Source organism: Pelophylax lessonae, assembly GCF_965119305.1.
Source record: "Pelophylax lessonae genome assembly, chromosome: 9".
NCBI lineage: Eukaryota > Metazoa > Chordata > Amphibia > Anura > Ranidae > Pelophylax > Pelophylax lessonae.
This window is the reverse complement of record NC_138776.1, coordinates 4,610,534-4,624,741: the sequence shown is the minus strand read 5'-3', so window position 1 is coordinate 4,624,741 and position 14,208 is coordinate 4,610,534. Positions and strand designations below refer to the sequence as shown.

The window sequence follows — 14,208 nt, the reverse complement described above, 5'->3', positions numbered from 1 at the left end:
AATGGGGATGGGAGAAGGAAATAGTGGGATACTCCAATCTTAAATATTCACAGTGGTTGAGGACTTCTCTGCTTTTTAATAGGTATGGAACAGCCAGGCTGTTGATTCATCCTGCCACTCCGGATGAATAGGAATTAAGTCTCTTATCTTTAAGACGACTTGATGAACAATTAGTTATCTTCAGGACACTCTCCATAGTATCCTCTCTCTTCCCCTGCTGACACCCGTCCACTGACTATCCTACGAGCAGGGGTGGCCCCCCTCAGGTCAGGTCCCTCGACACGACTCCCTGTACTCACAATACTGCAGTCCCAGGGTCTCCAGTGTCTCCCCTCTCAGTCAGCTTCCCTGGACCTCTGGGTTCAGCTCCTCTCAACAGCTCCTCTGGCCCTCAGGACGACCTTCTGCGACTGCTTGGCACCTCTATAGAGAAGGAGGCAGCCGTCCCCCTCCCTCCAGGACTCTGCTCTCCAGCCAATGACCCCACAGCCTATGTGCTCCTGGTTTTTATACAGTATCCCAGAATGCACCCAGGCGATCTGCCCTCTGCCAATCATCAGGACTGTATCAAACACCTATGCACCCATTCGTCAGGTTTCCTCCCACTGTCCAACATGCCTCCCTATTGGACCAATGTGAAACACTCTCTAGACACAATGAATTGCATACTGGGCACAATGAGCAGACCTCACTAACAGATCCTGCTCTCTGGCAGGCAGAGAACAATATAGATTTACCTGCAGCTCTTCTGATAAGCAGACAGAGCTAAAAACTATACTCTCTCACTAGCACCTACCTAGGAGGGTGCTACACTTACCCCCCGCCAAACCGATCCATGTCCTCACTAGCACCTACCTATGAGGGTGCTACACTCACCCCCCCCCCGCCAAACCGAGCCATGTCCTCACTAGCACCTACCTATGAGGGTGCTACACTCACCCCCCCCCCCCCGCCAAACCGAGCCATGTCCTCACTAGCACCTACCTAGGAGGGTGCTACACTCACCCCCCCCCCCGCCAAACCGAGCCATGTCCTCACTAGCACCTACCTAGGAGGGTGCTATACTCACCCCCCACCAAACCGAGCCATGTCCTCACTAGCACCTACCTAGGAGGATGCTACACTCACCCCCCACCAAACCGAGCCATGTCCTCACTAGCACCTACCTAGGAGGGTGCAACACTCACCCCCCACCAACCTGAGCCATGTCCTCACTAGCACCTACCTAGGAGGATGCTACACTCACCCCCCACCAAACCGAGCCATGTCCTCACTAGCACCTACCTAGGAGGGTGCTACACTCACCCCCCACAAACCTGAGCCATGTCCTCACTAGCACCTACCTAGGAGGATGCTACACTCACCCCCCACCAAACCGAGCCATGTCCTCACTAGCACCTACCTAGGAGGGTGCTACACTCACCCCCCACCAACCTGAGCCATGTCCTCACTAGCACCTACCTAGGAGGATGCTACACTCACCCCCCACCAAACCGAGCCATGTCCTTACTAGCACCTACCTAGGAGGGTGCTACACTTACCCCCCCCCCCTGCCAAACCAAACCATGTCCTCACTAGCACCTACCTAGGAGGGTGCTACACTCACCCCCCGCCAAACCGAGCCATGTCCTCACTAGCACCTACCTAGGAGGATGCTACACTCACCCCCCACCAAACCAAGCCATGTCCTCACTAGCACCTACCTAGGAGGGTGCTACATACTCTTGAGGTTCACAAATCCATTCCACACTGCATAGTCAGGATGGTGACAGCACTATGCACTGTCACAGCTTCTCATCACTGGCGGTACCTGATTTCCCCCCCATCATGTTATTCTCAACTAGGCAAAAACTGAGGAAGTGGGACCCATTAAAAAAAAGAAGCCACGAAGGTGTTAGGCGTGGGGGTTCAGGAGGATGGGCAGTACCTTCACAATTGAGTGAAGGTCAACTTTATATTCATGAATATATCATGACATGTGCTCTTTAAATCAAACAATAAAGGCGGATTGGAAGATGACTTAGTTTTATATCTTGCCTCTATAATCTCCAATAAAATGTCACTTTTGTTTAAACAAGAATAAAAATCCATCCAGTGCCAAGCAGCGGGCATGTAAGAACTTGACCGTTTTTCTGTGCCAACCCTTCGTCATGGGTAAGAACTCCTGCATGAGTCTAGCAGTGCTATACATGCAGTATAAAATGGGTTTCGTTTCTGAAATCTCAAATCCCAGACAAAGTGTTGCTAAACAGTTTCCAACACGCCCTTTATCAGGCGCTGAATGGTTTTATCCAACCTCATTTATCGACATACCTGAAAGAAAAGCAATCTTATGGTCCCTGTTTCCAATAGCAAATGTAGGTAGGGCTGCTGATAGGGGTTGACCACCAGTCCTCCTGTAGGGGGCCCATGCGCACGGGGGGGGGGCAACAGCACGGTGAATTGGTGCGGTCGGGCAGAGGGACAATTACAGAAGGAAGCCCTGTGCGGCTCTCTGCAGCAGCTGAAAGACAATCTATCCCCCTCCTGCCAGCTTTCAGCTGCTGCAGGGAGAGACACAGACACAGGGCATCATTCCTGTAAAACTAAAAAAAATAAAAAAATAATAATAAATTCTAAAAAAAAAATAATAATAGTAATTAAACTTTATAATAAAAAATGTAATAATAATAATAATAAATAATTTAGGAAAATTGTAAAATAAAATAATTGTAAACATTTAAAAAAAAATGATATGTATATTTTTTAACCACTTTACCACCGGAGGATTTTCCTGCTTTACGTCCAGGCCACTTTTTGCGATTCGGCACTGTGTGACTTTAACTGACAATTTCGCGGTCATGCAACGCCGTACCCAAACAAAATTTACGTCCTTTTTTCCCTATAAACAGAGCTTTCTTTTGGTGGTATGTGATCATCTCTGCGATTTTTATTTTTTGCGATATTAATTAAAAAAAAGTGACAATTTTGAAAAAATAACAATATTTTTCTACTATGACAGTTAAAAAATATCCAATATATTCAATTTTTGTCATATATTTAGGCCAAAATGTATTTAGCTACATGTCTTTGACAAAAAAATTTTCAATGAGCGTATTTTTAACCGCTTTAAGACCGGAAGATTTTACCCCATTCCTGACCAGGTCCATATTTTGCGATTCGGCACTGCGTTAATTTAACGGACAATTGCGCGGTCGTGCGACGCTGTACCCAAATTAAATTTATGTCCTTTTTTTTCCCCACAAATATAGCTTTCTTTTGGTGGTATTTGATCACCTGTGCGATTTTTACTTTTTTGCGTTCTAAACAAAAAAGAGCGACAATTTTGAAGAAATAACAATATTTTTCACATTTTTTTATATGAAATTCCCCCCAAAAAAATTTAAAAATCTAAATTTTTTAACATTTTAGGCCAATTTGTTTTCTGCTACATATTTTTGGTAAAGAAAATCGCAATAAGAGTATTTTGATTGGTTTGCGCAAAAGTTATCACGTTTACTAACTAAGGGAAAGATTTCTGTCATTTTTGGTGTTTTTTTTCTTTTAACGAGTAATGGCGGCGATCTGCGATTTTTTTTTTTAGCGGGACTGCGAAATTGCGGCCGACAGATCGGACCCTTGACTGACATTTTTGACACTTTTGGGGGTACCAGTGACATTACTGCAGAAATCAGTGCTATACATATGCACTGTTACTGTAAAAATGACACTGGCAGGGAAGGGGTTAATTTTATTGGAGAGGGAGGGGTTAATGTATGCCTGGTGCTTACTGACGTGTGTGGGGGGAGGTGACTGAGTGACACAGGGACAGATCGAGGGTTCAGCTATGCTGAATCCTGTAATCTGACCCTGTATGTCACTTAGGAGATCCGCCCGCTTTGTTTACACAAGTGGGCGGATCTCCAGACTCGATCCCCGACGATCGGGGAAGAGCAGCAGCGATCACCGCCGCTCCTCCCCTGGCCCGACTCCCGCTGTAACTGAATACAGCGGGAGCGAGCATCCGGCGGCGCGCGCGCGCCGCCAAGAGAGAGGGGAATGTCTGGTGACGTAGGTCTACGTCGCCAGACGATAACGAGCCACTGTGCCGCAGTAGCAGCACAGTGAGCAGTGCGGAAGTGGTTAATGTAAAAAACAATTAAAAAGGGCTAATTCACACAGGTTCACTGTTATGTTTGTGTCCACTAAAAATTATTTTATTGATTTTAGTGAAAATATTGTCTTGATATATTCAGGGGAAGGGGCCCTGCCAGGGAGGTTGTACGGGGCCCTGTGATTTCTAACAGCAGCCCCCCGAAAGTAGGGCTAGAGCAGCCGTTTGCAACCTTTTCAACACACCCTTGAAATAACTTACTAGTCTCAGGGAACCCTCTGCTAATAATGATTATATCTACAACCCATGATACATTAGTGTGATGGTCAGTGGGAGGAATGCTCCTTACACTTGTGGTCACTGGGCGGAATTGCCCCCTTACAGATAGCTAAAAAGAGGCTTGCTCATTGTTCAAGGAACCCCTACCAACCTCTGGAGGAACCCTACAGTTCCATGGAATCCTGTTTGAGAAACCCTGAGCTAGATGTAGGTGGGGTGCAGCGTGGTGCAGCAGCAATAATTCACACAGACGGGTGCAATAAAGAACTTGTATTGAAGTATGCAGAAACATTTCACAACAGAAGCCAGAGGGAGGACCACCTATCCGTGTGCACTCACGGTCAATGTCGTACCAACAGGGGGACGGCAGGGGCAGACTGGCAACTTTCGGCCCAGGGGGCAAGTACAAACCAGAGGCCCATGGTGGAGTGACTCGGCCCCCCTCCCACTTTCCCTCACCCCCCCTCCCACTATCCAAATCCTCCACCTGACTTCCATTATAAGCTGAAGCCCTGCTCCAGATACTCTCTACTTACCGGCTGAACCAGAGTTCCTGACCTGGCCAGCAGGGGGAGGTTGGGGGGAGCTGGGACAGTTCGGTTGGGGCTGGCCGGGGCAGAAGAGTCTCCAGTGAGCATGGAACTGGCCTCTGCTCAGACACAGTTTACACCATCCATGCTAGTGGGGGGGGGGGGGGGGGCGGCTTGCGCTTTGTCCTTGTCAGTAGGTCAGCGGCAGGGACTTTTTACTTCTCTTCACCAGGAATCCTTTAGGCGGTGCAGCCTTTTTATGGGGCATCAGAGCAGCCCCCCCTATCTGCATTTGCCCCCCTGTCCCCTAGCCCAGTCCTCCCCTGGGGGGTGGTCCGGCCCGGGTGCCACACACAAGGGGGTGTCAGACCGGTGGAAGCTGCCTGAGGTCCTGCCATTGAAATGGAGCCCATCGCGCCGTCCGCAAGACGTTTTCCCGGTCAGGGCTGACTAATCAGGGTCAGTAGGCAGTCCTCCTATTTGCCGGCTCCTCCCCCTCTCCCCTGCACCTCGGATATCCTGCTGTCTGAAGAACCTGTACAGGTGATGCCTGCTGCGGGTCCCTGATCTTCTCTACAGGGTGTACTCCGGTGTGCAATCCTGCACCAAGCCAGCACACTGCAGACATGACTCGGGGTAGCAAGAATCAAGGGAAAAAAAGGTTATGTGAGTCCTGCCTGTCACTTCCCATCTCCCTGTGTCTGCTCAGGAACTACACATCCCAGCATGCCTAGCCAGATACAGGCTGCTGGGGCATCATTGGACTTGTAGCTGTTGATTGGATGCTTGGTCACTATACATATATACCGTACTATATAGCTGCTCCTGGTGTTAAATTGTCCCCAGTGTGATGTGAAAGGACTATAGGACCCATTATAGGGGTTGTTGTATGGTAAAGCCAATTAATGACTTGTATGATGAAAACCTGGTGTACTAAAAAATGGTAAAGCAGCGTTCCACCCTAAAGTGGAAATTCCGCTCATTTGTTTCCTCCCCCACTCCGGTGCCACATTTGGCACCTTTCAGGGGGGAGGGGGGAACGGGTACCTGTTTTTGACAGCTACCCTTCCCCACTTTCGGGATACGGTGCCGCAACGCCGTCCCTCGGAAGTTCGGCCCCCTCATCTGCCACCGAGCCAAGAGGATTGCGCAGCGCGCTTCGCGCGTGCGCAGTAGGGTCCTACCTGTGAAGCCGCAAGGCTTCACAGCCGGGTTCCCTCACCGGAAACGGCGGCGGCGGCAGCACCTGGACTCCGACATCGCTGGACTCCAGGACAGGTAAGTGTCCTAATATTAAAAGTCAGCAGCTACAGTCCATGTAGCTGCTGACTTTTAATTTTTGGAGGGGGAGGCGGAACTCCGCTTTAAAGTTGGGGAGGGTGTGCCTGTTATAGTATCTGCGTCGAGGGGAGTGCTAGATATAGGTTTCGGGGGTGCGAGATATAGGATCCGCCCTGGGTGCCAAATGCTCTAGATACACCCCTGCTTACGGTTTTCAGCAATAAGAATGGAGCAATGCTCAGCCAGACTGACAGCCTCCGTAAAGAGGGCAGAATGCGGCCTGGCTGTCTCGTGACCAATCGGGAAGATGTCCAGAGGAGTTGCAGACTCTATGTTTTCCCTCCTCATCAGGAACGTTTCCCTACCACTTACACTGTTCCTAAAAGACAGGGTACCTTTCCCTACACTGCCCAATCGCGAAATGCGCACCAAACCCGGGAGCCAGGGCCTAAAATAGGCTCTGCCTGACCCAGGATGGCTGCCAGAGTCACATGGGGTGGCACCATCAAATGGAATAGCTTCCAGGTACTCGAGAAAAAATTGACTCCATCTGGGCATTCTGGAGAGACCACATGCCTGAGACATCTCCAGCTTCTTCCAGCTTGGACATTGCCTTGCTGGCCCTGACTGACCTCACATTTAAACAACTGGCTCTGGCGAACCAAAGTTCCACAGGTGACACCTTTTCTTTTGCTCTATCTAACCAGGCAACGAACCGGGTGTGAACATCATGTTCTTGTTGTGTGAACACTAGTTCAATTTCATACTAGTTTCAGGTCAGCAGCACTCTGTTTATTCCTTGAGTCTTATGTCTGTGAAAGATGGCGCTCAATGTTAATAAGGTCCTCCTATCCTCTTGCCATGGGAGAGGGGTTATGTCCACAGGACTGTCCGGGACATAGGAGGACCTCCATATGTTTTATAGTGCGGATATAACTTTATTAGTTATCACCTGAATGGAAAATAATGACTCCTTTTTTTTTTGTTTCATTCATTTTATTTACGATTCGTATTGCCTAATATGTTAAATAAGGCTTATCGTATATACTTGAGTATAAGCCGACCCGAATATAAGCCGAGGTACCTAATTTTACCACAAAAAAATAGGAAAACGTATTGACTCGAGTATAAGTCTAGGGCGGGAAATGCAGCAGCTACTGGACCCAACTGGACCACCACGAGACCCAAAACAGGGGCTGCGGACATGGTACAGGAGATGGTTCAGGCATGGCACAGGAGATGGTTCAGGCATGGCACAGGAGATGGTACAGGAGATGGTTCAGGCATGGCACAGGAGATGGTTCAGGCTTGGCACAAGAGATGGTTCAGGCATGGCACAAGAGATGGTTCAGGCATGGCACAGGAGATGGTTCAGGCATGGCACAGGAGATGGTACAGGCATGGCACAGGAGATGGTTCAGGCATGGTACAAGAGATGGTTCAGGCATGGCACAGGAGATGGTTCAGGCATGGCACAGGAGATGGTAAAGGCATGGCACAGGAGATGGTTCAGGCATGGCACAGGAGATGGTTCAGGCATGGCACAGGAGATGGTTCAGGCATGGCACAGGAGATGGTACAGGCATGGTACAGGAGATGGTTCAGGCATGGCACAGGAGATGGTACAGGAGATGGTACAGGCATGGCACAGGAGATGGTACAGGCATGGAACAGGAGATGGTACAGGCATGGTACAGGAGATGGTTCAGGCATGGCACAGGTGATGGTACAGGAGATGGTACAGGCATGGCACAGGAGATGGTAAAGGCATGGCACAGGAGATGGTACAGGCATGGCACAAGAGATGGTTCGGACATGGCACAGGAGATGGTTCAGGCATGGCACAGGAGATGGTAAAGGCATGGCACAGGAGATTGTACAGGCATGGAACAGGTGATGGTTCAGGCATGGCACAGGAGATGGTTCAGGCATGGCACAAGAGATAGTTCAGGCATGGCACAGGAGATGGTTCAGGCATGGCACAGGAGTTGGTAAAGGCATGGCACAGGAGATGGTACAAGCATGGAACAGGAGATGGTTCAGGCATTGCACAGGAGATGGTACAGGCATTGCACAGGAGATGGTACAGGCATGGCACAGGAGATGGTTCAGGCATGGCACAGGAGATGGTACAGGAGATGGTTCAGGCATGGCACAGGAGATGGTTCAGGCTTGGCACAAGAGATGGTTCAGGCATGGCACAAGAGATGGTTCAGGCATGGCACAGGAGATGGTTCAGGCATGGCACAGGAGATGGTACAGGCATGGCACAGGAGATGGTTCAGGCATGGTACAAGAGATGGTTCAGGCATGGCACAGGAGATGGTTCAGGCATGGCACAGGAGATGGTAAAGGCATGGCACAGGAGATGGTACAGGCATGGAACAGGAGATGGTTCAGGCATGGCACAGGAGATGGTTCAGGCATGGCACAGGAGATGGTACAGGCATGGTACAGGAGATGGTTCAGGCATGGCACAGGAGATGGTACAGGAGATGGTACAGGCATGGCACAGGAGATGGTACAGGCATGGAACAGGAGATGGTACAGGCATGGTACAGGAGATGGTTCAGGCATGGCACAGGTGATGGTACAGGAGATGGTACAGGCATGGCACAGGAGATGGTAAAGGCATGGCACAGGAGATGGTACAGGCATGGCACAAGAGATGGTTCGGGCATGGCACAGGAGATGGTTCAGGCATGGCACAGGAGATGGTAAAGGCATGGCACAGGAGATTGTACAGGCATGGAACAGGTGATGGTTCAGGCATGGCACAGGAGATGGTTCAGGCATGGCACAAGAGATGGTTCAGGCATGGCACAGGAGATGGTTCAGGCATGGCACAGGAGTTGGTAAAGGCATGGCACAGGAGATGGTACAAGCATGGAACAGGAGATGGTTCAGGCATTGCACAGGAGATGGTACAGGCATGGTACAGGAGATGGTTCAGGCATGGCACAGGTGATGGTACAGGAGATGGTACAGGCATGGCACAGGAGATGGTACAGGCATGGCACAGATGGTACAGGCATTGCACAGATATGGCACAGATGGTACAGACATGGCACAGATATGGCACAGATGGTACAGGCATGGTACAGGAGATGCATTGTTGCGGGCATGGTACAGGAGAATCCTGAGGAGATGCAGGGGCTGCGGAGGAGTCTAACTTACCTTTCCGCCTTCCGACTTAACACGTCACTGCGCATGCACCATCTGCCCGGGAATAGCTGAACGTGTATGGGCTTTCCCGAGCGGCGGCAGCGCACTGACTGGAGAACAGGTAAGTGACACCGTGACTCGAGTATAAGCCGGGGGGGGGGGGGCATTTTCAGCATAAAAAAAACATGCTGAAAAAGTCGGCTTATACCCGAGTATATACGATATATAAAAAAAATGGGATAGCTTCCTCAGTGACCCAGGAAACCACAGAGGAACCCTGTTACTTTTGACTTCCTCTCCAACAACACTGAACTTGCCTACAAGATTCCTAACCCAAGTGTTGCAGCTAGGATGTAACTAAGCCTGAGCTCTGTTTAAGTTTCTTTGTTTGTTGGGTTCCTCCTAAGTTTAGAACATTATTTATTTTTGTCTGTTACCATTGAGTTGTCTCTAGTAGTTTTTGTGAGAAGTAACAAAGTATTGAGTTATGAATATTTATCTGACTTTTTTTTTTTTTTTTACTTTTTTTTTTTAATATATATCTGCCTCGGCCAATCACTGAGGGTTTTGTTCCAATAATGTGAGCTGAGAAGAGGGACAAATGTTTGGAGCAACCTAATAGAAGGGTCTTCCACACCCAGGCTTTGGCCTAGAGAAGATGTGGCTGTGAGTCAGTCTTCCCTGGAAGGCCTTTGCCTGCAGAGGATGTCAGTGTGAAATTATTGTTCCTTAGGGCCTTAGCCAAGGCTGAGGCACCTAAACCAAGACTGAAGGAATCTAAGATGGCCTGTGTTTGGGTTCTGGAGAACTAGAAAGATGACGGCCTATCTGGAGCATCTGTAGAGGGGTCTACTAATCCCGAAAAATGTCCAGGAGAGTTTATGGGAAACTACTCCTGGATAGACAATGCATGCAGACCTCATTACTCAGCTCCTTTGGGTTCAGATGACTACTCTCCAAGAATCAGAGAGCTAATTCCTTTTGGGATGCTGCTACTGCAATATCTAGGGCCACCAAGAGAGATACAGTGGGTACGGAAAGTATTCAGACCCCCTTAAATTTTTCACTCTTTGTTATATTGCAGCCATTTTCTAAAATCATTTAAGTTCATTCTTCTTCCTCATGAATGTACACATAGCACCCCATACTGACAGAAAAACACAGAATTGTTGACATTGTTGCAGATTTATTAAAAAAGAAAAACTGAAATATCACATGGTCCTAAGTATTCAGACCCTTTGCTGTGACACTCATATATTTAACTCAGGTGCTTTCCATTTCTTCTGATCATCCTTGAGATGGTTCTACACCTTCATTTGAGTCCAGCTGTGTTTGATTATACTGATTGGACTTGATTAGGAAAGCCACACACCTGTCTATATAAGACCTTCCAGATCACAATGCATGTCAGAGCAAATGAGAATCATGAGGTCAAAGGAACTGCCTGAAGAGCTCAGAGACAGAATTGTGGCAAGGCACAGATCTGGCCAAGGTTACAAAAAGATTTCTGCTGCACTTAAGTTTCCTAAGAGCACAGTGGCCTCCATAATCATCAAATGGAAGACGTTTGGGACGACCAGAACCCTTCCTAGAGCTGGCCGTCCGGCCAAACTGAGCTATCGGGGGAGAAGAGCCTTGGTGAGAGAGGTAAAGAAGAACCCAAAGATCACTGTGGCTGAGCTCCAGAGATGCAGTCAGGAGATGGGAGAAAGTTGTAGAAAGTCAACCATCACTGCAGCCCTCCACCAGTCGGGGCTTTATGGCAGAGTGGCCCGACGGAAGCCTCTCCTCAGTGTAAGACACATAAAAGCCCGCATGGAGTTTGCTAAAAAACACCTTGTAAGATTCTGGTACCTTTGGTACCCTTATTTCCCATTTCTACCTTAATATTGCGTCCCACCTTGCTAACTAGGTGGAACGCATACACCTTTAAGAACGATGACATCATCGCCGAGCGCCGTTATGAGCGGCTATTTCAATCGCCGGTTTTCTCTCACTCATTGCTCGTTCAAACCGCATGCTTGACCAGTCTTGTCCTATGCTGCCGGAGCTTCTAGCTATTCCTTTGCCTGAACAAAACCGGAACCTCGCTACCGATCCCGTATCTCGCTACCGGATCACTCTCTTGCTACTACTAACCCAACTTGTGATAAGTACCCCACAGGGGATTTCTTCCTAACTAACTTACACTATCTACCTCTGCATACTAAGGACTGTTACTATGTAAGCACTATTTCTATCATCTGCATAACTTCATAGATTGCTAGCTCTTGAGCCTACCATCATCTGCATCATTGCACTAGGTTACTCTCTCTTGTATACTTCATCTGCTGTCCCCTACCACCTGTTACTAAACATGATTGCTAAACCTATCTGCATACTACCTATCATCACCTACCACTCTCCTGAATATAACTACTGAGTGCTCACCATTTCTAACGCCTGTCTCTCACCTCTATACTATCATATACATCCTATCACTCCAGGAACATCATATTGAGTGTATGTATATTTGCATAAAGCAGGCTGTGCATGGTGATGAGTCCTGAGAGTTGTATATGTTTGTTCAACACATCTCTACATGACTGCTGAGTGTAATAATTCTGCAGCTGCAAATCCATTCACTAACAAAAAACGCAAGAGCGTTACACACCTGAAGGACTCGAAGATGGTGAGAAATAAGATTCTCTGGTCTGATGAGACCAAAATAGAACTTTTTGGCCTTAATTCTAAGCGGTATGTGTGGAGAAAACCAGGCACTGCTCATCACCTGTCCAATACAGTCCCAACAGTGAAGCATGGTGGTGGCAGCATCATGCTGTGGGGGTGTTTTTCAGCTGCAGGGACAGGACGACTGGTTGCAATCGAGGGAAAGATGAATGCGGCCAAGTACAGGGATATCCTGGACAAAAACCTTCTCCAGAGTGCTCTGGACCTCAGACTGGGCCGAAGGTTTACCTTCCAACAAGACAATGACCCTAAGCACACAGCTAAAATAACGAAGGAGTGGCTTCACAACAACTCCGTGACTGTTCTTGAATGGCCCAGCCAGAGCCCTGACTTAAACCCAACTGAGCATCTCTGGAGAGACCTAAAAATGGCCGTCCACCAATGTTTACCATCCAACCTGACAGAACTGGAGAGGATCTGCAAGGAGGAATGGCAGAGGATCCCCAAATCCAGGTGTGAAAGACTTGTTGCATCTTTCCCAAAAAGACTCCTGGCTGTATTAGATCAAAAGGGGGCTTCTACTAAATACTGAGCAAAGGGTCTGAATACTTAGGACCATGTGATATTTCAGTTTTTCTTTTTTAATAAATCTGCAACAATGTCAACAATTCTGTGTTTTTCTGTCAGTATGGGGTGCTATGTGTACATTCATGAGGAAGAAGAATGAACTTAAATGATTTTAGCAAATGGCTGCAATATAACAAAGAGTGAAAAATTTAAGGGGGTCTGAATACTTTCCGTACCCACTGTACATAGATGATATATTGTAATTGGGAGGCTGCTACTGTCCTTTCATTTTTTGATGATAAAGGAATCAAAGAAAGAAAAACACTGATTAATGTGTAATGCAAGCCAAATGTTTTTATATTTTGCAGTGAACTGTAGCGGGGGTCGGTATACAGAACTAAGAGGCCAGATCAGCAGCCCTGGATACCCCTCGCCGTACCCTGAGAACTCTCTTTGTGAATATAAAGTGCTGCTCGAGCCAGGGTACCAGGTCATCCTCACCTTTCAGCCAACAGATTTCGATGTTGAGGAGGCAAATGATGGGAGCTGTTCTTACGACAGTTTGACGGTGAGTATCAATTAGGGAACCTCATTCCAAAAAGGCATCATAGTTCCAGCCTTACCTTCACCATAACACAGTGTCCGGCATCATCTAGCACTTTACTCACTAACGTTACCCCCCTTCCCGCTTTCATTTATTGGATTCCAGTTCTTTTAGTCATGGCTGCTCAGCATCACATCTAGGTGTTACCACAGGTTCCTGTTTTTCAGGAAGCTATGTACAATACCCAGACTACCCTTTATGCCTGCATTTAATGCAGAAGCACAGAGAACCGGTCATGGGTCACTATTAGGTCTAAGAAAAGCCATCCGGTCCCAGATCTGAACCCTGTTGTGTCTGGCAATGTCTCTTCTTGTGGAACAATCTGGAATGTGGGACAGCTCCCTGTACAATTCCTTGAATGATCCTGCCTTTAACCTTGTTTCTCTTGAACCTTGAACCTTTTGCTCCTCCATGAACTTCCTAATAAAGCAATGCCTTTGCACTTCCTGGTTGCCAGATTATTATACCCCCTCCTGCCAATATATTGCTCTTGTCAGTCCTGCTGCCATTCAAATCTTTGCTACCACTTGCTCCTGACCCTTGGCATGTTCCTTGACTATGCCTCTGCTTGATCCCAACCTGCAACCACTCATTACCGACCTTTGGCTTGTTCCTTGACTATGCCTCTGCTTGATCCCAACCTGCAACCACTTGTTACCGACTTTTGGCTTGTTTAAAGACTACACTTCTGCTTGATCCCTAGCTGCTATATCTGCTATTAGACCCCGGCTTGCTCGCCTCCTGGTAGGGTGATCCTGAGGACCACAACCTGGTACTAACATTCAGCAAATCCCATCTTCAGGATCAGGAGTTCTGGTGGCCATCGGTTAGTACTTAGACTCTGCACCTTGGGTGAGCCCATGTCATCCGCCGGGGTGACTGGCTTCTGTACTTATCCAGCTGGTCGGTGTGAGCCTCTCTACTGCTATAGCTACTGGTCTCCAAGCCTGACTTCTGACTCCTGACCCTGACATATGGCGTGTGAAAAATGAAAATGGAAAGATTTTTATTTCATAATT

At 48.1% G+C, this 14,208-nt stretch overlaps 1 protein-coding gene across 1 annotated transcript in view; it reads left to right on the top strand.

The window, feature by feature from the left end:
* LOC309564591 (complement C1s subcomponent-like) overlaps positions 1 to 14,208 on the top strand; it is a 61,528-nt gene that overhangs the window by 13,177 nt on the left and 34,143 nt on the right. The window contains exon 5 of the mRNA XM_082269239.1: positions 12,954 to 13,153. Coding sequence (XP_082125365.1) covers positions 12,954 to 13,153 — 200 coding nt within the window. The remainder of the gene's footprint in view (positions 1 to 12,953; positions 13,154 to 14,208) is intronic.